Source organism: Microtus pennsylvanicus, chromosome 7 (assembly GCF_037038515.1).
Source record: "Microtus pennsylvanicus isolate mMicPen1 chromosome 7, mMicPen1.hap1, whole genome shotgun sequence".
In the NCBI taxonomy this organism is placed as follows: Eukaryota; Metazoa; Chordata; class Mammalia; order Rodentia; family Cricetidae; genus Microtus; species Microtus pennsylvanicus.
This window is the reverse complement of record NC_134585.1, coordinates 81,080,747-81,108,395: the sequence shown is the minus strand read 5'-3', so window position 1 is coordinate 81,108,395 and position 27,649 is coordinate 81,080,747. Positions and strand designations below refer to the sequence as shown.

The 27,649-nt window shown below is 41.6% G+C and overlaps 1 protein-coding gene across 4 annotated transcripts in view; it reads right to left on the bottom strand.

Annotated features, from left to right (window-relative positions):
- Positions 1-27,231, bottom strand: part of Rap1gds1 (Rap1 GTPase-GDP dissociation stimulator 1) — a 112,497-nt gene extending 85,266 nt beyond the window's left edge. For 3 of the 4 annotated variants that reach the window (XM_075981235.1, XM_075981236.1, XM_075981237.1), the window contains exons 1-2: positions 26,873-27,007; positions 3,829-3,936 (exon numbers count right to left, since the gene is read on the bottom strand). In XM_075981235.1, the coding sequence (XP_075837350.1) occupies positions 3,829-3,936; positions 26,873-26,876 (112 nt within the window). In that variant the 5' untranslated portion in view covers positions 26,877-27,007. Of the gene's footprint in view, positions 1-3,828; positions 3,937-26,872 lie in introns of all 4 variants that reach the window. The other variant, XM_075981238.1, reaches the window with a different exon arrangement.
- Positions 27,232-27,649: the final 418 nt, after the last annotated feature.

Sequence of the window (27,649 nt, the reverse complement as noted above, 5' to 3'; positions counted from 1 at the left end):
AGCTTCCCAGTGAGTAGTCTGACCAGCTCTTAACCCCATGAGCTACAATAAGATTGGCCTGGCCTGACAAGACATGCCTATAGTGGTATATTACTGGTGCTGTCATAAATAAAGCTTGCCTAAAGATCAAAAGGCAAAGAAGCCACACCAGTCAGCCATACATGCCAGGGAGTGATGGCACACAACTTTAATCCCAGGACTCAAAAGACAGAGGCCGAGGGATCTCTGTTAGTTTAAGGCCACCCTGGGCTACACAAGATTGAATCTGTCTAAAAGAGAACCAGAGCTCACACAAAGGTGACCCAGCACTTGGGATCCCGTGCCTTTAATCCCAGCACTAGGCAGGTGGAGACAGGAGTGATGGCTGGGCGGAGGGAGGAATATAAAGGGAACTCGTGGAGGGTGGAGGCTGAGGTTGCTGGAGAGCCTTGCAGGAGTGCCCCTTTGTCTGAGTCTCCGTAGAGGTAAGATCTCTCTAGTAGTTGGCTGCTTTGCTTTTCTGATCTTTAGCTCAAACCCCAGTATCCGTCTCCAGGTTTTTATTATTCATGCTATACATGTACAAAGTGGGGATAATGGCACAAAGGTTACCAGAGTAAGCAACCACGTTCTGCTTAGATTTAAGGCCTGCTACCTAGGAGAAAACATATGTCTGGTACTGTAAGCTAACCCAGAACCCAAGACTGGGAGCTCACAGGCTGCAGGGGGGAACCTACTCTACTTTGATAAATTGACACAGGATCAAACTGCCACAGATGAAGGAAGCATTGGGTCCTCAAAGCAGCTCCTCTGTGCAGTGAACAGTGTCAAACTTACAGTGGCTAAAAGCACAGATATCAAGACATCAAGAGACAAATGCAACCTGTGTACCACCAACCCTTCCCCACGCCTTAGGGAACACCGGCAGGTCCTAAGTTCAGGAGGGCTACAGTGAAAGCATCTTCCAGACAAGGCAGGACTGATGCAGTCATAACTCATGGTGCTCCGGTTACCTGTACAGACCAAGGCAGGCACCATTCCAGCATGGAGCAGGAAGGGCTCACAAGCTCCAACTCCCAGCTGAGAAACCACTGGCAATTCATGGTTATGAGGGGAAGGAAACTCCATTTTCTTTATGGTATATTTCCTGGTGGGTAGATCACACTCCAGTGGACAGCCCCACTCCCATATCATATAGATACCACAAGTTAGAGCCAATCATTAACTATAAAAAAAATAAGAAATTGAGGAAGGCTAGACCCTAAAGTAGTTACAGGGGAACAGGAGTGAAATGATGAAAATACACTGTATGCATGGGCGAATTCTCAAGGAATTAGTGAAAGGTTGTCTGGCACGGTGGCGCACGCCTTTAATCCCAGCACTCCGGAGGCAGAGGCAGGCGGATCTCTGTGAGCTCAAGGCCACCCTGATCTACAACAAGAGTTAGTTCCAGGACGTGTAAGGTTTTATCTATATATCCAAGAATGAACTTCCGAGAGTAAGAGGAGAATGGCAGAGGTTGGAGGAAAAAAAGGGGAAGGGTAAATAATGTAATTATATTTTAATCTCAAAAATTTAAAAACTTAATCTAAAATATTTCAAAATTCTAATTTTAATTTATAATATACAGTTCAAGTACTGAAATAGCCAAAGTTACAGTGTAGATACTTCAAAATTATATTTTCTTCAGTATTAAGTTTTCCAATTAATTTTTAAATCAACTACTAAACTACAAGAACCTCTTCCTGTGTCAAATTCTTTTTAGCAGTCTTAGAAATGAGAATATTTATAAACTTTATCTTAGACAGTTAGAGAAAAACTTTTTTATTATCTTCCTGGGAAGCCTTTAATTCATATTCTGTTGGTTTTGTTAAACACCTTTTGGGTATATGACCTTAAGATTCTGTTCTACATAATTCTAAGACCATTTTCAATACATAAAGGCAACAAGCCTACATGTAGGTTTTGAATTTAACCCAACAATCATACCAGGTAATATTTCTTGAACCTGTCACTATCCTGTGCTTCCCTTTCTCATGTCCCTTCCTCAACTCTGGCCTTTACCCACATTACCAAGGAAACCATCATTATATCGTCCAGTTTCTAAAGCTAATGGTTTCCTTTAAAAAATTATTCCAGAGGGGACGAAATGAACTAACAATGGAAAAATAAAGGAAGATTAAACAGCACAACTCTTTTACAAAATTATGCTGACCCTCAGTCTACTTAAGAGAAGCATGTCATTGTGTAAAACTGCCAGCATAGGCACTTGTAAATTCAGGTCACCATGTTCTTGTTAGTTTCTAGACCACTGCCTTTCAAAAAACTTTCCTATGGTTATAGGGATGTTTTGTATCTGTGATCTTCATAAGTCATCACCCAGCAGGCTACCAAAAAACAAAGAAGTTCATTTGAGGTTTTATTTAATTTTACTTAGCATGAACAGCCAAGCTTCTACTGTGATGAGTAGCATAGGATTAGACTTATTTTTTCTTCATTTTTTTACCATCTTGAGCATTATACAAATGTTCTCATTAAACATTTTGTCTCAACTCATCAGTCATCTCTGTATTACATAGCTAGACAAGAGTTACAATCTCAAAAGGAAAGGTTATTGAAACTGAACTTTAAAGATTACATTATGGTATGAATCTGAAATACCATGATAGCCTCATGTGTTGAAGCCTGGCCACCAACAAGTGATGCTATTTGGGGAGCTGGAGTCAGTACTAGCTAAAGGAGGTTGAGTACGGTTCTTCTTTAAAGATCCCCAACTCTGTCCCTCCATGACCTACCATAATGGATTGAAATTAAGATAAGAAATCTTTCTTCCTCCAAGTTGTTCTGGTCACCATGACAAGAGCAGCAAATACAGATTAGCTTCGAAAGTGCTCTTTTCAATGAGGAGAATTAGAATCCATTATTCTGTATTTTCTAGGCAGTTTCATGAAATCTAAAGAGACCTGCCCACCTCTGTGTGCCTGAAATTAAAACCGTACAATATACTCTCCCCGAGTTCTCGGACAGGGTTACATAATTAGTCCATGAGGATTAATATATAATGTATAATGAAATATAAATACAGTACAACCAAGTAGGAGTATGGGAACAACTGAAGATCATTTTATAGATCGATTGATGACAGACAGATGTATATAGATACATAGATATATGTATATACATGTGTAGATATATACATATGTATATCTACATACACATCCACTCACTATGATAACGCAAAAATTGGTGAACAGACACACATTCTATAAAGTGCAATAATGCATTGGGACCATCAATGAAGAACTTCGTGATTTCTCTTTCTGGTGTTATTTACCAGACACGGAATATCAAGCTTGGCCATAGGTTTTAAGAAATTTGTGTGACCACTGTTAGTTCCTTCCAATTTAATCTATGGACAAATATATGGTCTTAAAATAAGATTTCTTTAAAAGTTCAGAAAAACAATGTTAAGTATTTTAAATCTCCTTTGTTTCTCTCGTCTCCTCCTTACACATAAACCGTTTAGTCTTTTATTTTCTGTTTGGTTATAAAGCAGATGTAGGTGTTGAGGGGGAAAAGCCATAATGGCTCCTCTCTGGAGCTGATATAAATGTCATCCCACCCATCAATCTCCTCTTTTCTTTGACGATCAGTTGGGTTTTGAATGGCTTTTGGTGGAGGGTGGGTAGGCGGACAGAACACTGGAAACAATCTCAGCATTCACACATAAGATTCAAAAGAATTCCAAGTCTGTGAGTGCAAGTTACATGCCTAACTGTATACCGATTTCTAAACAATGCTGATCTGATCCTTTCCTAGTCTGGAATTTGAATAAACAATGGAACTTACTATTTTGAGCCAAGGCTTGAAGCAGACAATCCAAGCATCCTTCTAAGCAGTCCTCTGTCCTGTCAGCAGCTGTGATCTTCAGTTTCTTTAAGGTGTCACTGAGATTATCTGTTTACAGAAGAAAAAAAAAACAAAAAACAGAATCTTCAATATTCTAACCGTCACATGGTGAAAGAAAACCCAGTAGCTCCTGGGCTACAAAAGTTCCCACTTGGCCAGTTCGCATCCTCCTAATGCTGCAACCCTTTAACACAGTTCCTCATAGTGTCAATATCAGCTATGTGACCCCTATGAAAGGGTTGCTCAACACCTCCCAAAGGGAGCTTTAGACCACACATTGAGAACCACTGCACAAGACAGATTAGCCTCCACGCACACTCCACATGGTCCCGAATGCATGCAGTAAGTTATTGCAAATTTAAAAATAAGTGTTCATTTAACTCAAATATGAACTAGTAACTCCATGTACAATTAAGACATCACCAATATCCCAGATCACAATGACTCTTTTCCAATAATCTAATATCTTATTGAAGAAATCAGACACTGGAGAAAAGTTAGTCATGAAAGTATAGTTTTGCAAATTATATTTAGTTTCATATTTTGCTTCTATTCTCTTTTATATTTATGTAACTCTGTGTGTCTCTGTGTGTGTCTGTACACAAATATGCTCATGCCAGGCACCTTTGTGGACTTGAAAGCTATGCTTTCTCCTTCTACTCTACAGATCTCCCAGGGACCGCACTCAAGTTATCAGGTTTGGTGGTAAGCACCGTTTCCCTGCGGAACCATCTCGCCAGCTTGTACCCTTGTAAACACAGAAAATAAAAATGAAGGTTTATAGAAGTTCCAATGATTTCAAGTAATATTAAATGTGATACAAAGTCTATTTTTATATTACCATTTGAAAAGTGCTTCATAGATTATTGTTTTAAAAAGCCAAACAGTCTGAGTTACAAATGATCGTTCTCTGTCCTTGACCATGGAATCTCAAAATTTTAAATTTTATTGGTATTTGCCAAAGACCTTTTGCTTACAATATTTCTATCTAAATTGCAAAAGTAAAACTAAGCCTTTTAAAGTTTTACTTTGTGAGTAATCTAAGCATTGCTTTAAATGAAAAGCAGTGGTATAGAAAACATACAGGCGCGGTGTGTGGCTCAGAAGATGGCAGAATCACCTTACTTCCTACACGCAGTCTTTTAGGACGTGTTGACTTAGAATCCTTTGTTTGAGCAGAGGTAGAAAAGACAAGCTGAAAAGGTAGGATCGTACAACCTCTTCAGGTAACTAACTGGGGAAGCTGTGCTACTACAGCAAAGTTCTATTTCTTCAACTGTTAGCTGCCGTGCGAATTAAGAAACAATCCCCTCGGTCATTTCCAACCACTACATTAGAATCTGTTGATCTCTTGCACATTAAATCTTTCATGTACACAGGCTGTTTATATTTCTGCATGAGTCACTTATAAAAACATTAGCACTGGGCTGGAGAGAAGGCTTAGTGGCTAAGAGCATTGACTGCTCTTCCAAAGTTCCTGAGTTCAATTCCCAGCAACCACATGGTGGCTCACAACCATCTGTAATGAGGTCTGGTGCCCTCTTCTGGCCTGCAGGCGTACACGCAGACAGAATATTGTATACGTAATAAATAAATATTTTAAAAAACATTAGCACTGAATTATGTTTATCACCAAGTGCTGACATAGCTCACTAAACAATTTCAAATTACTGAATTTATTATATCACCACGAATCTTGTTTTTAAAGAAGCGTATTCAATATTGGGAAGCTATCGATGTAACAAATGTGATTTAAGTTTCCCATGTTTTCAATTTTATCTTGAAAAACTCTAGCTTTATCACCAACAAGAAATATAGCTAGGTTTTTTTCTCTTTTAAGCGACAAACTATTTACCAGTGAGAAGTAAACACATTGCAGACACAGTCTGTTCTCTATCATTTAAAGAAAGGAGGCAGGATGAGAAGAACTCCCGACGATCTGCAGCTGCACCAGTGTTCTTCACAACCATCGCGGCCCACAGCACAACAATGTGTCTTCCACACAGATCAGTTTCCTACTGTAGAGCTTTTCAAATGCATCCTTAACGGCTGTGTTAAAATATATTTTCCTAGGGCTGGGGAGATGGCACAGCAGCTAAGAGTACTAGCTGCTTTTTCAGAGCACCTGGGTTTGGTTCCTAGCATCCACACGGCTGCTCACAACTGTCTGTAACAACTCTAGTCCCAAGGGATCCAAATCCCTCTTCTGACCTCCAAGGGCTCCAGGAATGCAGTACACAGGCATACATGTACACAAAACATCACACACATAAAATAATAAAAGTCTACTCTATCATGAACATTCTTAAAGCTTCTTAAGGCTTATAAAACACGATAGTAAAGATTTAATACTAATACCATCTGATTGGTGTACACAGAAATATCAGCCGTCTTTTTAACTCATAAATACTAACCGTACCATTTTCAGTAAAGAAAACTAACACAGTAAAAACTGAAAATAGTGGACCAATAATAAGATCTTCCAAATAACCCCCCATGTGTGTGTGCGCGCGCGCACATGCACGCACTAGCGATCCAGCCCAAAACCTACACAAGTCTTCTATCACTCAGTTAAATCTCCACCCAAAGAGCATACATTTTAAACAAGTTTTGTACATGGCAAGTTTATGGTATTGCTAGAAATGTGGTATCCTTATTTTAAGGAGATATATTATTCACTCTTTGGAAAAAATTAAATTTAAAAAATATGTATCAAGATGTTTTAAAAGAAAAAAGCATGTTCTAGTTCAATAGTTCTCAACCATGTGTAGTTGGTACCCTTGAATACAGCTCCCCACATTAACTCCCAACCATAAAATTCTTTCACTGTTACTTCATAACTGTAACTTTGCTACTGTTATGAATTGTAATATAAATATCTGATTGGCTGGATATCTGTGATGGGGTCACCAAGGGGGACTGACAATAGCTGTTCTACTCAGTGCCCACATTCTTATTCAACCTGTATGTCCTACCCCAATACTTAGCATGTATTTAAACTGTGATACTAGATTGCACTAGAGAATAATTTACACATAAGTCTAAATATAACATTTCTAAACTGAGTAAAAACAAAACTATTTTCCTTTTGTTTGGAGTCTCACTATGCAGCCCTAACTAGCCTTGACCATGCTAGTAGACCAGGCTGGCCTTGAGATCAAGGATCCCCTTGCCTCTGTCTCCCAAGTGTTAGCATTGAAGGTATGTACCATCGTGCTCACCCAGTAAAAACAATTTCAAAAAAACAGCTCAAAATTACAACACAAAGCAATGCAATACACTGTAAGAATCACTCAATAAACACTAATTGGCTGATTTAACTGATAATCTCTACAAATACTAATATCCACGCCTTCAATCCAGTCTCCTATGTATTTTACAGTCAGAACAAATTACAGTCCAAAACTAAATATATAACCTTCTTTCTAAATTTATTCTCCCAACATGCTTTGTAAAGGTCTCTCACCACCTCGGTCCACAGACACCCATCACTGACATCTGTGTCCCTCTGATGCCTTCCCTCATCACATCCTCAGTTCCACGCCTGACAGCCCTCTTAAGTTCCATTTAACACGTCATCATCACCTCAGAGGCTATCCCTGCCCATTCCACCCAAACCTTCTCTTCCTTAGCCCCTCAGGGCATTCTTTATAAATACCCCCAGCCAGACAGCTCTCATTTTCTTTCCCCCTTCTCTCTCCCCTCCCCAGACAGGGTTTCTCTACATCTTTTGGAGCCTGTCCTGGAACTAGCTCTTGTAGACCAGACTGGTCTTTAACTCACAGAGATCCTCCTACCTCTGCCTCCTGAGTGCTGGGATTAAAGGTGTGCACTACCACCACCTTTTTAAATTTTTTTTAAAATGAGATTTCAAGTAAAATCACAAATAAAAGCATCACGGGGCCATGCCTGATGGCCCACTCTTTTAATCTCAGTACTCAGGAGTTTGAGGTCAGCCTGGTCTACGTAGCAAATCCTAGGCTAACCAGTGTTTCGTACTCAGACCCTGTGATTTTTTTTTTAAATATCACATAACTTTTTAAAGGAAGCTACTCAAAAGGGGCCCAGTCCTGAAGTCTGTGCATCTCCGTGAATGTGTGCACCATGAGAAGAGACATTCTGGAACAGTAAAATTCTGCTTAGAGTTATTTATGTTGACTACCAGGTATGTGCTCTCTTGGTAGAATATAAAATAAGTCACACGTTGTCTTATATGAAAGAGATATTTTGGGGGGAAATACTTTTGCTGTTAATACATTTTCAGGCTAAAGCATAACTCTGTTAGAATATTTCCCTAGTATATATAAGGCCTTTGGTTTGAGTCTTACCACTGCAAAAACAAAAAGTGTAAAAAAATGTTTCTGTTTACTGAGGGGCTTGTCCATTTCTTTCTTATTACAATACTCATCAGCAATGGGAGATTGAGACATTTTCACTGTGTTGAATTACCAGTAAATACAAAATAGGGTTTAAATGGACTTTCTAAGAATAATAATCTGCATGGTAAAGATTCCTACCTGAGATTTTTTATCATAGTGTATATGAAAGAGTCTAAAAATACTGCCCTCTGTTTCCTACTGAGATTCAGAACCGCTAAAGACATATGACATGGGTTCACACAGAATTTTAAACTGATAAAATTTACTGACTCCTGCTGTCACATGGAACTGTCAGGAACCGCGCTGCTGAATTTTATATTTTCTGTATTTGTCAAATGTGGGCAACCAAAGGTTTGGAGAAGTAAAATTGTTACCTTTTCCAAAAGATTAAGGCCACAAAAGGGATAAGCCAGGTGGTAGCAGCTCACATCTTTAGTCCCAGCAATCCCAGACAGAGGCAGGCGGATCTCTGTGAGTTCTAGGTCAGCCTGGTCTACAGAGTTCTTGGACAGCTAGGGCTGTTAAACAGAGAAACCCTGTCTTGAAAAACAAAACAAAGAAACAAACAAGACCACAAAGGAGGCAGAAGTGTCCACATCCACTCTAGCTAGCTAACTAGCTACTGGACTGGACTCTGACTGTATTACCGAGTCTTGAATGCCTGGGCTCACATGACCCTCTGGTCTTAGCCTCCAGTTAGCTGGGCCTACAACTGCACAGCACCCACTGTCCCTGGCTCCTCTCAGTATATTAATCTCATCAGTTATTCCTGTACAGGGAATGAAGGGGACGGAGGTGGCTGCCCAGTGAGGCAGAGAGGGCCGGAGGTGTCACTGTGATAGATGATGCTCCATTAGGAAGCCTGAGGCCAATAGGAAAAAAGTCGTCAGCCTAATCATTTTTATTTTCCAATATATGCTTTTAAAATTGAGAGATAATTCACATGTACTCGAATGTACAGATTTTAAATTACTATTAGGTGAGTTTTGATAAATGTGTTCACATAATAATTACTTAAATCAAGATGTGAGACATTTTAACACTGTCTTAGAAATGGATTCACAGTAACATTTCTTTAAGTATTGACCTGAATTTATTTAAAATGCTGAAATGTAGCATAGCTTCAGCTGCCTCTGAATCAGTGATTCCCAACTTTCCTAACGCTTTCACTTTTACATCACTGTTCATCATCAAGGAAGTCAGAGCAGAAACTCAAGCAGGGCAGAAACCTGGGGGCGGGAGCTGATGCAGAGGCCGCTGAGGAGGGCAGCTTACTGACTTGCTCCCAAATGGCTTGTTCAGCCTGCTTTCTTATAGAACCCAGGACCACCGGCCCAGAGATGACACCAGTCCTAACAGGATGGGACCTCCCCTTTAATCACTAACTAAAAAACTGCCCCAGGCTTGATCTCTTGGTGTCATTGTCTCAATTGAGGCTCCCTCCTCTCTGATGACTCTAGCTTGTGTCAAGTGGACGGAAAACCAGCCAGCACATGTTCCTAACACCACTGCCACCTTTCACGAGTCTCAGGATGGAAGAGGTAAGTGAACAAACAAAGCAAGAGCTTACTTCCTAGCAAGCCAAAAAAGTTAGTAGAAAAATCATTTCTAATTGCTACTACAGATATTTGTCAAAATGTCAGGTAGTTTAAACACACCACCCCCCCCACACACACATACAACTAAGAACTCAGAAACAATAGCTAAAAGGTATTAATTTATTATTACTTTCAGAATTATTACTGAGTCAAAGAAAAACCTTGAATATTAAGGAAGGTAATATATAGGGAGCCATTTTCTTTCAATTAGTTCTTATGACACTGTCCCACAGAAGCATGGTCTAACAGAAATATAAATAAATATTAAATATGCCTCATAAGCACAAATACATGATGTGGAAAAGATGAATCTGGACAAAAATTACCATGCAAAGTGCATATTGCATTACTTGGAGGACATTCAAATAGCATTTAAGAAGTAGGAATGCTATGTGTGAAGAAAAAATAAGCTATTTTATTTAATGCAAACTCTAAACTTCATAAACTGTACACTCTTTTATTGGTGCATGTATAGCCCTAGCATATAGTATACCTATTCACATGCACGAGCTTGTTCCCAATATGGCCTACCAGTGGCAGTAACACCGAAACCCTGCATCTACTCAACACTTATCCACTTGATCAAGATTAATCTTGATCGTCAACCTGACAGGAGTTTAAATCATTTGAACACAAGGATGTGCCTAGAGTACATTTTCAGAAATGTCTAACTTTAGAGAGAAGACTATCATGAACGTGAGCAGCACTGTCCCATGGGCTGGGGTCTAGGGGTCTAGGGGTCTAGGACCAAATGAAAGAAAGGCTGTGAGTTGGAGTTCCAGGCCAGCCAGGGCTATGGAGAGAGACCCTGTCTCAAAAAATAATACAAGAAGGTGGCAGGAATGGGAATTGGATGGGGTGGGGGTGAGTGCTGGTAGGGATTGGGTAGAGGGGGTGGGGGTCATGGCAGGGGTGGGTAGGGCAGTGGCAGTGGTGGGGGAGGATGGGGTGAGCTGAACATTTGCCTTCATTCCACTCTGCCTTCTAAACTTCAGGTACAACGTGACCAGCTGCCTCCAGTCCCTGCCACCCTGACTTTCCTGCAGTGATGGGCTGGAAAGTCAACCTTCATTCCTTATGCTGCTCTCTGCCAGTTATCTGAAGACAGCGAGGAGAAAGGTGACTACTGAGTCTGTTCTTTCCCCACAGGGAGGAGCTCCTCATCCCACAGACGAGCTGTAAATGTACCTCACCCATCACCTGCCTCTTCCACTGCACTCAAAGCTGACTTCATACAAAACAAGACCACGTGAATTTAGTCAACTTCTAAAACAGGACTGAATTAGAAACTTAGGTAACTTCCTAAGTTAGTAAACTGATTCAGAAAATTATTTTTGCAAAAATTCATACAATTCCAATTTTGTGGGTTTTTTTTTTCATTTCCTTAGTTTTATACTTTTGTGTACATAAAGCTCTATTGGTGGATTCTTTATTGGACGGGAAATTTAAACATTTTCACATTACTCTCCTGAGTGAAAATGTAATAGAGCCTGACAACATTAATTTTTCCATTTCCTGTACTTACATATTGTTACAAATTATGACGTAAATTGCCTTGACTAAGAAATATTTTTATTATGACAAAAGTAATGACTCCAATCACTGCGGGGTTGCTTCTCTTGCTATTTCAGAAAGCCGGTACAAAACTTTTTGAGCAATCTTCTTTCTTATAAAAAACATTCTGAGCAAAGACCCCTTCCCCTCTCTGCCCTCCCTGCTACCTTCTTTCAGGTTGTGGCTGAAGGCTTTGAGTTCAATCTACCCTAAGTAAACGTTCCAACACTGAGCTACACAGCCCAGGCCTCATCCATTCTGAAGTAGTGAAGAAAAATCCTGCTGTCTTACTAGAGTCATGTTTAAGCTGAGAGTCAGCCAGTCTTCGTGATTTCAATACTAAACCTTAGTGCTTAAGAGCAGGGAACAGCTCAGTTCTATTTCACATCCACCACGAGCTCAACAACTGTTTCCTGTTCTACACTGTCAAATATGGTTTTAGCATACAACATGAAAGAAATGACAAATTAATCATTATCTTTGTATTTAGTCACAGAACAAGTCTCAGTAAGACCCAAGCTTAATTCTTTAAGAACTGAACAAGTAAAATATTTGGGGTGATGTTTTCTCCACAGGCACCTAAATGAAAAGAATTACTAGAGTTCCATGTCAAATAGTGGTCAATAACCAGGATGTTATAGAAGACAATAGAGAAAAATCAATGTAGATAAGTTAATAAAGGTTGACAGCATGTTAAACTCTTTAAAAGAAAGCCAAGAACCATACTGGAACAATGCTGGTAAAAAACCTGCCATTACCAGATTGCTGTGAATTACTGAAATAACCTCTACACAGAGACAAAGTTCTGGAAGACATGAAATTGTAGGAATGTGCTTGTACTTACAAACCTCACTTCTGAGTTGCATAAACACAAAAATAAAATATCCACTTGAAACCTCTCTGCCCTGCTACAGTTTCTTCTGCCTATGATACCTGCGAGACCACCTAAGACCTCACGATACCAGCACTCTCTAAGATTCTCCCAGAACAATGTCTCAGCAGTTTATTAGCCTGTGTTTCCCATCTAAGGTTCCATCTTATTTTTTTTTTCTTAACTCTCACACTCCACTTGGCTCCTGAAGTTAGTACACAGGTTTAGACTTAATACTGAGGCTGCGAGCATCAACTCTTCAGCATCAACTCAAGTGCCTGCTTATGATGCATTGTTGATTCCTGGTACTTAAGGTTCAAGTGTAAGTGATATCCTACCTCTAAGTTCTGCCCCAGATTCTAGGATATGTCTGTCTGACAGCAGAGGAAAACCATACAACAGATTCTGACAAAGAAAACAGAACGTATGACTGGTTAAAAACACGAATACATCACATGCTTAAAACAAATGAATAAATTCTGAACAAATGATTACATCACATATTAACTAACCTATTTGCTCTTCATATGCAAGTTCACCTTCAGCCTGACCTACAAACACCAAGCTAGAGAGAGATAGGACTGAGGAGAGGGCTCAAGCCATAGATAGGAGCACGGGAACCTGAGGGTGCTTCTGTACGTGTTGAGGATGGGGACAGATGTAGGAGCAGATCCTTGGAGCTCTCTGGCCAGTCAGGTCAGCTCAATCAGGGACTCAAGAGTTCAATGAGACTCTCTGTCAGAAGGAAGGAAGGGAGGAAAGAGGGAGGGAGGGAAGGAAGGAGGAAGGGAGGGAGGAAGACAGAGAGGGAGGGAGGAAGAGAGGGAGGGAGGGAGGAAGAGAGGGAGGGAGGGAGGGAGGGAGGGAGGGAGGGAGGGAGGCAGATGTTAGAGAAATTTTTTCCCAGTGTCAAATGCCTGGAAGTGATGGCTTTCCCAGGCATCCCCTGCTTCTCCTGGAACTCATGCAGTTCCGCACAGTAGAGTCCTCGACAGTCCACCTAACCCTCAGGTGAGGCCAGGGTTTTCGGCACTGCCTCTGCACTCCCTTACACACAGATGCTGGAGACCCTGTCTCACAGACAGAAGAACTTTGGCTTCCTGCAGAATGCTTCTCTAGCTCCAGGTTCTAGCACTGCCTCCCAGTTCCTCACCTTCTGCTGCAATTCTCTATGCACTCAGCCCAGCACTGCCAGCCTCCTTTCCTTCAGAGTTGTGTTTTCAGGCCAGGTGACCACAGATCAGCCTTGGCCTGTGAACTCAAGTGAACTGCTACTCAGAAGGCTGCCACCAGGGGCTGTAGCTTAGTGCTAGCATATACAAGTTTAGTATATGCGGGGCTCTGGATCTGACCTCACGACCAGGGAGAAAGGTCAGAACAATGAAACTTAGGTATTTCAAAAAAAATCTGCTTTCTCCTCCCTTGGATACCTTTTCTTGGCTTTCTTGGCTTTAGAGTTCCCTAGTCTACCACTGCTCAATAATTTATCATTAATATTCTATTGAATTTACTGTGTGCTGAACTGAGAAAGAAAGTAGCTCAGCTGGCACAGTTCTTTATCTCATAACGTGAGAGCGCGAGTTCAGTCCTCAGAATCGAAGTGAAAATGTTCGGCAGTTTGTAGCTCTAGAGCCAGCAGGATCTCAGCATCTCTGGCTAGCCAGTCTGACCTAATTGATGAACTCCAGACCAACGGGAAACCCTGTCCAATGGAGGTGGACAACGGTTTTCAGGGTACTACCAGAAGTTGTCCACTGATCTCCATAAGCATATACACAAGTATGCACTACACACACACACCCTACCTAAAAAATTTACTGTCTGGATAATGTCCTCTATTCTTGGCATTTCTGAACCATGGTAATTACTGGAGGGAAAAAAGGTAGGGTTCCCTCTCTGGAGATACTCTACGACTGCATACCAGACTCTTCCTTGTGGAGCTCTGTTTCTAACTCGTCTTTAAGGCAATATACAGAGATGCTTCCTTCTTTGCAAGGGAAGATTTATAGAATGGATAAAGATGCGTGTATATATTTATTGGCAGGCACCGTACATAAGCCTTTGGCGTCTTAGGTTTAGGGTTCTTCCACAGTGCACTCTTCCATGTGTAAATAGTACCAGGCTCTTAATCACACCACCAACTGAGACAGGGACTTAAAGAGCAAGCACTAATAGGCTCTGGGCAGGGGCTAGAGAGATAGCTTAGCGGTTAGAGCACTGGCTGCTCTTCCAGTGGACTCTGGTTCAACTCCCAGTATCCACATGGTGGCTAACAACCATCTGTAGCTCCAGTTCCAGGAGATCTGACACCCTTGACCTGGCACCAGGCACACAAACATACAAGCAAACATGAAGTAAAATATTTTAAAAATGCTCTGAACAATAAGCTATGTCTTCAAATTTAGATTTCATGTTTCCTGCTACAATATCTTGTAGTGAGATGTCTTGAGAATCTGTTGAGAGTCTGTTAAGGGTTCTCAAGAACTTATTTAGGTATAAAATAGGGGTAAACACTCACTGATACAGAATGGTTTAGACGCTGCTGCTGATCCAGCTGCCTTTGTCCAGTCGTTCTGTCCTGAGGTGAAGAGCAAGTTGCCTGCTCCACTCCAACCAACCAAGAGGACACAGGAGCAAGAGAAGGTGAGCCCCTCTCCCTAAACTTACAAGTTGTCACTTCTGCAGACAAGACCACACCCTAGGATTTGTAAACCCCCAAAGTCATTGGCTAAAAGTATTGAAATCCCACAACAGTATCTCTCTCTCTTTCTCTCTCTCTCTCTCTCTCTCTCTCTCTCTCTCTCTCTCTCTCTCTCTCTCTCTGTGGTTCATCTTCCGATTGGACATGGACAAATACAGATCTATAAATAGCTTCTTGAGAATTGAGGAGCTATGTGAGGAAAAACTAAACATGTTATGCATAAGGCGATCAAAAATTAAGATAACATCAACTTTCTATTTCTTCCACTATGAACTAGAGGCCCAGTCACTAAACATCACACTCAATGCTAAAGACACAAAGATGAACACAACATAGCTCTCCCCATTTTCATAATACAGAAATCTTTTTTTTTATATTTACTTCAAAGAGCATTCCTTTACATATCCCAGTTTACTCCGAGAAGCAGCTTGCATTAGTACTTCTCATGTATCCTTCCAGAAGCACTCTGTGCCCATGTACACAGTACACATACACACCTTCTTCTGAAGCAACCAAATGCTAAAAATGACTATTGTTAACCGCTTGTGACATGGGATGCCTTTCTGTATGCTGTGAATATGTTTTATTACCATTGGTTAACAAAGAAGCTGATTTGGCCAATAGCCAGGAAAAATAAAGCCAGGCTGGAAATCCAAGAAAAGATACAGGAAAAAAGAAGGTGGCATCAGAGAGACGCCAGCAGCCACTAGAGAAGCAAGATGTGAGGTAATACCATGCCCATATGACACTATATAGATTAACAGAAATGGATTAATTTAAGTTGTAAGAACTAGTTAATAATAAGTCTGAGCTAATAGGCCAAACAGTTTGCAAATAATATTAAGCCTCATAGTGGGTATTCAGAAACTGGGGCGCAGAAGAGAAACCTCCAGTTACACCCTAGCTACCTACCTATCATTATTTTGGAAGATGGCGATTACTACTGAATAAAATAATACTCTGTCATACAGTTACCAGGACTTCCCGGCAAAATTCCCTATCAAGTTATTCACAGAAAAACACAGGAAACATTTGTTTACTTCTATGATGAATTTTAGTATCAATCTGTTTCTTACTGAGGAAATGTTCCAATTATCACCATTCAATAAACACAACAAACTTACTGGTATGAACAAGAGCCATTATGTTACCTACACAGACTCTTTGAGATAGGAATGTGCACGCACACACTGCAGATTGCTTATTTTCCTTACAAAGCTCAGACTTTCTGTGCTGAGTCTTAGAGATGACGCGGGGTGACTCTGAAGCGCCCCCATGGCTGGATCTGAAACACCATCTCAACCATGCAAAGGTTCATGTGCTTACAGGTCTGAATCTGGCCAGGAAGGGCTCGAGCACTAGGACTACCTGCCTAACCCCCGACACTAACACTTCTCCACAAGGCCTCATTCACTGCCCACTACCCTGGCAGCCTTGGGCACACAGACAGAGCAGTGTTCCAACAAACAAGCAACAGTAACTTTTATGACTGGGACAAAAAAGTCACACAGTGTAACACTCCTGCTGAGTTCTGTATTCAACAGATCAAAAACAAGTCACCGGCATATTAAGAATCTACAGGAGAAAGAGATACTAACTCTCAAATGGGGTAGCAAGTTATAGACAATTATGTGAGGCAGGAAATTATTATGGCCATCTTTCAAAAATATAATCTGTTATAATAACAATGTTCACTGCATGGTTATGTAAGCACAATAAACATACAAGATCAAGTTTTCCAAATGTGATTATATTTTTGGTTTTGGAAACGGAGGCTCACATTCATACATCTTATGAAATAACTGCAAACTTTCCTGTGAAGAAAGTATTGTGAACCAAGTTGAATGCAGAAGCGGGACAACATGGCCAGAGTATGGACCAACGCTGGAATGAATCAGAGCTCTGGCCTTCTTCTGCCCAGGCAGTTAGCACTTCATAGAGATGAATGAAACTCACTCTGAGCAGACCAGAACTGTGCAAAAACAAGGACTTTCCATAAGCTTCTTTATGTAGACAGAAGCTCCTCAATAATGAAAATTTCCAACCAAATTAACCAGTTGTACTAGGTAACAACTGTCCACATGTCTAAATTTGTAATTAAAAACAAAACAAAGTAAAATGGTTGGGGACAGTCTCTGCCATAGTATCAAAAGGGATGCCTACGAGAGACTCAGCTTTTATAGGTGCTCAGCTCATAAAGGAAGTAAATTCTAGGAAAACAGTCTAGATCCTTACACAGAATAGACATATGTGTGTGCCAGAGAATGTGCACTGGGTGCTGCCACTATTTCAGTTCTCGGAGTCTGTGTTTTCTCTGAGGATTCCACACTATGGCTTTATCTTTCTCTATTATTCATTGCTTTCCATTACTCTTTGTCTACAATTAGAGGACAAGCTTGTGCAGAAGTGGAGAATAACTGTGTGTACTCCTTGCTCTGTCACCTTCTGTTGGCACCTACACTGGTAATGCTGTCTTCTTCTCATTTGACGGACTGTGCTTGTACAAACCATGTCAAAGCCAGAAGCACAGCTCAGTGGACAGCTGTGAACTCTCATGTAGCTTAACATCATAATCTTCCCCAACACTGAATTTCTGCAGTTAAAAGGAAATTTATCAGTTCACATAAAATTTTTATTTGTTCTCATTATATTTTAAACCAAACCTATCTTCCAATTTTATGAGGGTCAGTTGGCATCCGCATTTCTATGAAGCTACGCTCATCAACTTTCAACTTTCGGCTTTGCTTGCAATAATCAGTACCAACCACTTAGTGACTCTTCAAATAAGAATATTTTCCAAGACGTCCAGCAAATAGTTTTCTCCAACCTGACAAAGTTCTTGTTTCACAACACGTAAGACAGTATGCATTTCTCACAGCTTTCAAAGCCAAGGTGTGTGGACGTACAATGAATCCCATTGGCTTGTTTGTTCTATTAAGAAATCCCAGCACAAGTAAAGAGAACTTATTAGTTATTTGAGATTATTTTAAACAATCTGTGTAAGTCTTTTCCCGTAACTTAAAAATAACAGTGAGTCACCTAATCGCATTATCGTTCTGTAGTTCTCCTGTAGGTAACAATTTTATGTTAACTCATAAATGTTAGGGAAGTCTTTGTAAAACATAATAAAATAAAACTCCTCAGAAACAATCTAATAGCTCTATTACACTCTGATGATCCCATTATTTTCCCTAGGAAATAAAATTAATGCTCAAAGACCAAAAATAAAGGAAGGGTACGGCTGCACGAGATAGTGAAGCTCTCATCAGGCGCTTCAGCTTGGAGAGCCCTGTGTTACAATGTTACAATTTGTTACAGTGTGTTACAATGTTATGATTTGTTACAATTTGTCATAATGTGTTACGATGTGTTACTGTGGGCTACAATGTTACAATGTGTTAGCGTGTGTTACAATGTGTCACAGTTGCTCTGAAACAAGCTCCATTACTTTCCATTTTCAGTTCTAATCTATTCTTTGTTTCTTATTCAATAGTGACAGTATTTTTAAGGCACAGATAAAATAAGTATATAAAGAATTCAAGTAACTTGTCAAAGGTTATACTACAGATGTCATTTTTAATTTTATTTTGTTTAAGACTTATTTTATGTGTATGATGTGTTGCCTGGATGAACATATGTACCATGTCCATGGTACACACGATGGACATGGATGTGCCATGTGCATGCCTGGTTCACAGAGAAGAAGTCACTGGATCCCCTATAACTGGTTACTGATGGTCATGAACCACTGTGTGAGTGCTGGAAACCACACTGTGTCTTCTCTAAGAGCAGGAAGTATACTTAAAACTGAGTCTTCTCTTCAAACCTCTATATTACAGCTTATGAAAAAGTCAAGAATAAATCTTTTCTTCCTCTGAATTATTCTGGTCAATTGAAAATTCAGCTCAATTATAGCTCATTAACTATATATCACAGCTATGCTATTGGCTAGTTGTATGACTTAATTTTCGTAGCTTCTTAATTTTAAATTTATTAATTTTCAAAATGAAGTTCAACCATACCCCATTTTAATGCAATCAAATCTTTTGTAATTTAGCAGTAATAGAAACCCCACATACTATGAATTCATGTAACTTCATAAGTCAACTTTGCAGAATACAAAATATGATGAAAACTTCATAGAGTTTAACATCAATTTGATTCCTTAAATGAATCTATGATATCAGCCTTTCGCCACACAGCCTTAGTGAAGGCTTCTCCTCTCAATACTAATCAGTTGTCATGTAGGAATGCAGGTCCAGGGAAGCCACATTTGCAGACTACTTAAGAAGTCAACATTTCGCCAGGTGGTGGTGGCGCACACCTTTAATCCCAGCACTGGGGAAGGAGAGGCAGGTGGATCTCTGAGTTAAGGCCAGCCTGGTATACAAAAGCTAGTTCCAGGACAGGCTCCAAAGCTACAGAGAAACCCTGTCTCAAAAGAACAAAAACAAAAACAACAAAAAGAAGTCACCATTTCATTTTGACCATCATGTCAAATCAATAAGTTTATAGATAGGCTTCAATTTCTATGCTTTAACATTAGGATCAGGTAAAAGAAATACACATTGGAGAATAAACCACACAGTGAATTTTGATTTGTTCCCATGCCAGTGAACATTAGTACAATACTAATTCTCAGTACCATGGACCTAAAGCTAAATAAGAGATAGTTTATAGTTTACCGGATTACCATAGTATTCTGTAGGTAAGTTAGACTAGAAGTATTAACTTACTATATTTTCTACTTAAAACAGAGTTATCTGTCAATATGAGCACACTGTAGCTTGAGGACCATCTTACCTTCTAATATTAAGCTTTTAAGAAATTTGGTATTATGCAGATTATCATGTCATTGCATGGATAGCAAATCATAATTATACACTAACACTGTAGCTATACTAGAAAAATATAGTATACATCAATATCACCAGACTAAATATCCATCACATCCCCAATGCACAGGATAGCAATAATCGAAGAGATGATGATAACCAAATATCTTGTCACAGCATAATTTCTTCATGAAAATTAGGATGCAAATCAAGTTAGTTTCCAAGTGGCACATTTCTTACTGAGGCAAAAAAAAAATTACTTACCCACGGTGAGTTAATTATATTGACTGCAGCAGCCAAATCTCAAGATACTTATGGAAGAATAAACAACCTTTTAGGGTCTGGGGAGGTGCTTTATGGCAGTTTTTTCCCTAGGTATAACAGGATTCCATCCTGGGCTTTGCCCCTGGTAGCTATGGCAACTAGAACAGAACAACACAGTGCTAGCCAGGTCTATGGTACCAGTGATGGTATTAGTGCTGTTGGGACTCCCTAGGGAGTCAGAAGTCACCTGAGATTCAGACGCCAGGAGTAAAAAGGATAGAGGTTTAACTGAAAGCAGGTCCCTATGATGCCGCTTCCATGTTGTGTTGCAGCCATCATGATAGGGTGGACTTGGCAGTGATGCAGCTGTTGGGGGACAGGGAAGGAACCATGCATGCTACTGTAAGCCCTCAATCTGCAAGCCCTACAAACTCACTGGTCTGACCAAGTTGACCTTTGGCCTCTCCTGGATATCAATCTGGGGTGATTAGATAAGTCAATGCAACAGGAACAAGTTCAGCTGGCAATGTGTTTCATTTGCAAAACTCAAGACCTGAGCTTGATCACCAGCATCCTAAAAAGCAGGGCATGGGAGCAAGAGCTTGCAATGCTATCACAGCCAACTGGAATAATAGCAAAGTGCAACTGAAAACTAAACCAAAAGATTTTGAGGGAATTTTTCCTGGCTCATGGTAAGTTACCTGTTATCAGTTGATTTCTGTTTGTTTGCTTGTTTTGTTTTGTTTTCCCAAAAAGTCAATCCCCAATTACTTAAGAATTTAATGCAATAAAGCTTTTACATAGAACAATGATATGAAAGAGTATTTTCAAAGCTTAGAATATGCTAATCCTGTATAACCTGAAGCGGAGTCTAGTAAGATGTGTTACAACTAGCTGGTAAAGATACACGAGGAACATAAAGAGGCTACTTTAGTTAACTTACAAGCTATGCTTTAAAACATACACTCTTTGAAGCTGACTGTTCTTCACTAACAGGTTTTTGGGGAGAAAAGCAGTTGATCCAGTGAATCACTTGACCGTACCACAAGCAGGGAACTTAATTTGCACCCACAGATTTAACAAACCCACTGTCGATTCTGTCCATCTCTATCAAAGAAGAAACTGAAAACTCTCAACTTGCATTACCGTAAGAAAGTCTAGCGAACTGGCATTTAATTTAAAAAAAAAATCAGACACAGAAGATGATCTGAACAAAAAGAAACGCTCACTACAAATAGCAACGACAGAATGGATGGATGGATGGATGGATGGATGGATGGATGGATGGATGGGAGGAAGAATGGAACAAAGGAAGGAAGGAAGATAACTAGCCCAAACCCGTGTCTTTGAAAATTAATTTCCTTTCAGATGTGATGTTTCTTAATGCATCTCATCTCGAAGTCAATGTAAAACTGATAATGAGAAATTTACATTACAGTAAAGCCATCTGGATACTTCTTAAATCAGAAGTAGCAACTGATCTCTTCAGTGCAGTTCCTGTGTTGCCAGCCTTTAACCAAGACCTCGAAGACCTCTCTCCACATATTCACAAAACTTAACAGGTAGATTTTCCAAGCTCAAACTACAGCTGCAGCTTTTCCCAAGCTCACCACGAGCTCCCACTGAGTTTTCAATTGGAAGCAGTTAATCTGAATGCAAATTGGGACATATCAAGAGAACAGGGAAGAAGCCTCAAAATGCCTCACATACAAGAAATATGTGCATTAAGAACATATGTAGAGCACAGGACCCTGTGATTAGTCCTCGACACATAAGAAACAAGAAAGAAACTGTACGTAACTGGCAATATCTATGCAAAAAAAAAAACAAAAACAAAAACCTTAAAACAAAAATCATAAAACTGCTTTCAAGATCTGCATTAATGGGTGAAGATCTACGAGCAAGTCTGATAGGACGATAAGTTAGAACCGTAATTAAGTGTGATGTAATACTTAAAAACAATTCAATCCTCACACTTTGTACTGTACAAGCTGTGTTCAATCAATGCTGCTGGGTTTTCAATCCCACTAAAGGCTGCAGATGTTTATCTTTCTTTCACCATGTATTTCTCTTTTCAGTTAGCACTCTTCTCTTTGCCTCCTGGCCTGCAAGTCTAAAATACTTACCATATGGCCTTTTACAGAAAAAGTCTGCCAGCCTCTCCTATGTGGCGGTGCTATTCCCAATACAGAACCACCTGAGACTGTCTCAACAGCGCAAACCTACTGGATCAGAAGCGTGGGCTGCCCGGTGCTATTCCCAATACAGCATCACCTGAGACTGTCTCAACAGCGCAAACCTACTGGATCAGAAGCGTGGGCTGCCCGGTGCTATTCCCAATACAGCATCACCTGAGACTGTCTCAGCAGTGCAAACCTACTGGATCAGAAGCGTGGGCTGCCCGGCGCTATTCCCAAAGCAGATCACCTGAGACTGTCTCAGCAGTGCAAACCTACTGGATCAGAAGCATGGGCTGCCCGGCGCTATTCCCAAAGCAGATCACCTGAGACTGTCTCAGCAGTGCAAACCTACTGGATCAGAAGCATGGGCTGCCCGGCGCTATTCCCAAAGCAGATCACCTGAGACTGTCTCAGCAGTGCAAGCCTACTGGAGCAGAAGCGTGAGCTGCCCGGTGCTATTCCCAATACAGCATCACCTGAGACTGCAAACCTACTGGATCCAAAGCATGGGCTGCCTGCCCCAGTCATTTTTTTTAACAAGCTCACCTAACAATTCTTATGCAAGCTAAAATTTGAAAACTACTACTTTAAAATCAAGATTTTAGAAGGTTTTATCCTCTTAGATAAATTATTTCTTTGAATTAATAAAATATGGAGTGTCACCCAATTATTTAACTGTTGAAGAGGTTTTGAAATTATATAAGGCGCAGCATGATAACTGAATCAGACACTGGTGATTACTACCTTACGGTATTCTGAAGACTCCTGTTCTGACCCATGAGGCATGTTCACTAATTTTTATAAAATTTATTAAAATCATCATTGAAAATTAATCAATAGGCACTTAGATGCGACATTAAAGTAGGTATTTATATCATGCAAATCATTACTTTTTTACTACTATTCATGTTGAAATTACTACTTCTATGTGGTGAATATACAATATAATCACGTTAGGAAATCAATAATCACTAAAAATAAATCCCAGTTATATGTTGAACTCAAATGAGTTTCAATTAACTATCATACACTGATGTCCAATGATCTGGTATATACAAAGTTGTATGTGGATAGATAGATAGATAGATAGATAGATAGATAGATAGATAGATAGATAGATAGAGAATCTAAAGAGATATCTAAAGCCATTCTGAGAAAACGGAAAAACCAATCACGAAAGAACTCTGGAACTTGCAAACATTGCTAGTGAAAACTAGTAGGCCAACTTAACCATTCCCATCATCACTATCTTTATCCTTGACTTAATTCCAGGAATTCTTCAAGCACCAATACTGCATAAGTGGCGTGCACCCGAAGAATTCTATCCCTCTGCAGTTTGAGCACAGTCCCTATCTCAGTCCAATTCAGAAAGAGCCTTGTAGGCCATTCCTTTAGACAAAGCTGACAAACTTGCTTTGTTACTGAGAAACTGCCTCCAAAAAACCATCCCACACAGACAGGAATGACTGTAAGACATCGGAGATACGGGGTATATTTCAAACTTGAATTTCAAATATCAAAGTTTTATATAATCAGAACAGACTTTCTATTACTGATTTTAATGATTTTTCTCTCTCCAAAACAAACATTACACCAAAATTTCCATTGACAGATACTACAAAAGAAAAAAAAATGCACTATCCTAAGACATAGAGGCCTAAGAAAAGGGAATGTCAAAGAAGCGTGAGACACTATTGTGAAATTGCCATTATCGCCAAGTGACAGCAACAGTCCCAACTCTTTGGCTTCTAACATCTACCACTACTCGGTAACTGCTAATACTTTTTCGCTTCTGTCACCCACCACTTCTGTAATTTTCCTCTCGCTAAATGGGGCTTTTTAATCATACCCTAGAAACTTTTTCAAAATTTCCTACCTATTTTCACCTACGTCATCCCCCTCTGCCTAGTCAACAGTCTCGTTTCTACCTTTTAGGAGAGTAACTAACGAACCTTGGCTGTTCTCAGCCTGTCCTCCAATGCGGTGGGACTAAAGATGTGTGCCATTACCCACTACTCAATACATTTACTTCCATTACCATCATTTGTGGGCCATACAGTTCCTACGATTTTAAGAACCCCTAAGTGTGGCTGTCTTACTCACTGTTCTCCTCCTCACGGTACACTCCATTAGCTTGATTGTCAATCAATACTGGGTTATAATAACATATACACAATGTAATAGCTGTGATCTGCATGGCTACATAGAAAATTGCCTTTGTTTCTTATGGAGAAAAATCATTGTCATAAAAATATCCTTTAAGGGTTCCACCTGGGGCTCAAACACGCACAAGGCCCTGGTTCAACCCCAGGACCACACACACAAAAAAATCTTTAAAATAAACACACCTTATTCTCTAAAAGACAAGAGTTAAAAAGTAATTCCCATTAATTAGTATATCTTAGGAGTTGCTATAACTTCACTGACTCAGATAAAAAAGATTATCTTCCAAGGTTTCAATGTTTTATTATTTCATATACGGCCTGACCACACAAAAACATCTTAACCACTGGAAATAGCAATACAGAAGGAAACGGCTTACCTAAGGTTGACTTCAAAACCCATACTCCCAAGACACCACAACTTTTTTTTTTTAAATGAAAGGCCTTACAACTAGACTTTTCTGCTCCAGCTTCATCTATACAGTGTGTCTACCAATCCATGTATTTGTTCAAGGCCTACATTTTCAAGTTCAAGAGCTGGAAGTAAATGGCAGTATTAAGAATAATTTGACCAAATTTTACTGAACACCTACTATGTGAAAAGTGCTAGAAAAGATACAAAAATTAAGGTGTAAAATTCTTGAACTCAAGAGTAAATGTACAAAACATATAAATAACCCCGTTAGAGATGACGTAAGCGCCCAAATAAATCCTGACAAGGTACCCCAAGTGCTGGGTGGGGGGGGGGTCCAAGGAGCTTCAAAATAAGATGGGTTTCTATTTGGCTTCTTCTCATGTCTTTAATTTTAATCAAGCAAGAGCATTCAAGATGTTAAGATGATTAGATAATTTAATCTGTCTTGAGTATTTTTATTCCCTAGTTTACAACAGACCTTGGATATTTCCCCCACTTAAAAAAAAACATTGCTTCGATATTTTGATGGCTTAGTTAAAATGAGTTTGAACTAAATCTCACTTGGAAAAAAAAAGACTTTTTCTACACTAAACCTGTACCTGTAATTAAAATCCTTTGAACATGCAGATTTTAATCAATAATCTGGATTAGCATTCATTAAAAATTCTATTCCTAGAGAAAGGGACTACAAATGGGATAATCCTGTTTTTACCAAAAAAAAAAAAAAAAAAAGCTTGAAGTATCAGCAGTATTCAATTAGAAGAAAAACAAGTGAACATAAAATTCAGGGTTATAGTTTTTTTTTTCTTCTTCATTCAAACCACCACCTCCAACTGCCTTCTTCCTACAGAACCATCAAAAGGTCTGACTCAAAGCTCCAGGCATTAGCTCTTCCGGGAAACCCGACCACAGCACATCATGTGTAGATTCAGACACTTCCTTGAGGGTTCAGAATTGCCGGGGCCTACCCCTGAACAAGCGCTGAGCACGCTCCTGACAGATGAAAGGAGCACACTCATAAATAACTTGCACAGAGGACTGGGGAAAGAAAGTCCCAGTGGAGGGACGCCAAGGAAGCCACTTTGAAACAGAGGAAATTACGGCAGACAAGAGTGGAAGCAAACTGGGGAACCTGTACTGGGAAGAGGATCTGAGTTCTTACTATCAAAGGAAACTTTTCGCTCTTAATTACAGGACAGAATTATCAGGTGTTTTGGAAGTCTACACAGCTAAGCAGTATCTGATGACAATTTCAGTCTCAAATACATACCGTTTTATCAAACATTGATTGCTCTGAAATATGCAATCTCTTGGGGATTAACTCTATACAATGGAACTAGAATCAGATTATGCAGATTTAGGCAGGGGGTGCCGGGAAAGAATAACCAGCGTGTAAATTCCGTAATGTGACTGCTACTGTAGCCAGAAGCAAATCAAGAAAACCGCTCAAGACCGGGAGCCAGCCGTGCACACCGCTGTCACCCAACACAAAATTCAACAGCTAGCGGCTCCCGCCAGCCTCGCGTGGCCCATGGTCCGTCCCCACCTCCGCCTGGGAGGCTGTCCCCTCTCGCGCTCGGCTGGAAGTCGCCCTCCCGACCAACTTGCCGGCTCGCCCCGCGCCGGTGCCGGCTGCAGGCAGGCTGCTGGGGAGAGGACGCGCCCATGGCGGAGGAAGTTCCGCCAAGTGCTCGGGCCGGCGGTGGGAGCGAGCCTGCAGCCGCAGCGACACGGCGGCCTCCCAGCCCGGGGGACGCCCCGCGCGGCCCGGAGACCGGCAGCCGGCGTGGAGGAGGGGAGGAGCGGGTGCCGGCCGCCGACCCCACCCCGCGCGCGACCCCGTCGGCTCGGCTCCCCGCGTGCGCCCGTGCTCCCCGGGGAGGGCCGCCGCCCGGCACCCCGACGACCGACCGGTGGTCAGCCGGCAACTTTGCACGAGAAAATCCTCCACCAGCCTGCAGCACGTTGAAGGGGAAAAAGGGGGTAGAAAAAAAATGTCAGGCTGTGACGGCGGGGAGGACTTACCCATGTTCCTCCCCAAGAGCGAGGAGCGGCAGGGCGAGGCGAAGGGTTCGCGGGCGGGCGGGCGGGCTGCGCGGCGGCGTCCTCCCTCTACCTCCGCGTCTCCCGCAGCCAGGGAGGGACCCGCGGGGGGCGGCCGCCGGGGAGGAGCAGCGGCTGCGGCTGCGGGCGGCGCGGCCGCGGCGGGGACGAGCGGCGGGGGGCGGGGCGGGGCGGGGTGGGGCGGGGCGGGCGCAGCCTGCGGCGGGCGCGGCTGCGAGCGAGCGAGCGAGGGTGAGAGCGTGCGGCCGTGCGAGCGGGCGGGCGCCGAGGCGCCGCCGAGTCCTCCCGAGCAGCGCCCTCCCGAACGCGCGGCCGAGCGCCCCGCCCTCCCCGCCGAGCATGCTCAGTGAGGCCAGCTTCGCCGCCTGCCCACGACCGGCAAGCTCTGAGCTCGCTGGGGGGCGTGGATCTGTGCACCGGCGCCGAGCAGCTTGACTGCTGTCGCCTAGAGGGCGGAGGCCCGGCTAAAGTCTCCAGGTCGTTGGTGTGGGGTGGGGGGGGCAGAGATCCCCGCACCTCCGCTCCCGGCAGGCAGGAGCCTCAGCCCGGAGTGTGCAGGGCAGTGCAGCGGACGCCCCGGGCGAGCACGTGCCGGGCGGAGGAACCCGCAGACGCCCGCGCTCGTGTCCCCGGGGCGGGTCAGGCTGTCCTGCAAGGCTGGCGGGAAAGCCGGTCAAGCGGACAGCGACCGCAAGGTCACCGCCTTCCCTGGGCAAGCGCGCGCCTAAAGCCCTTTAA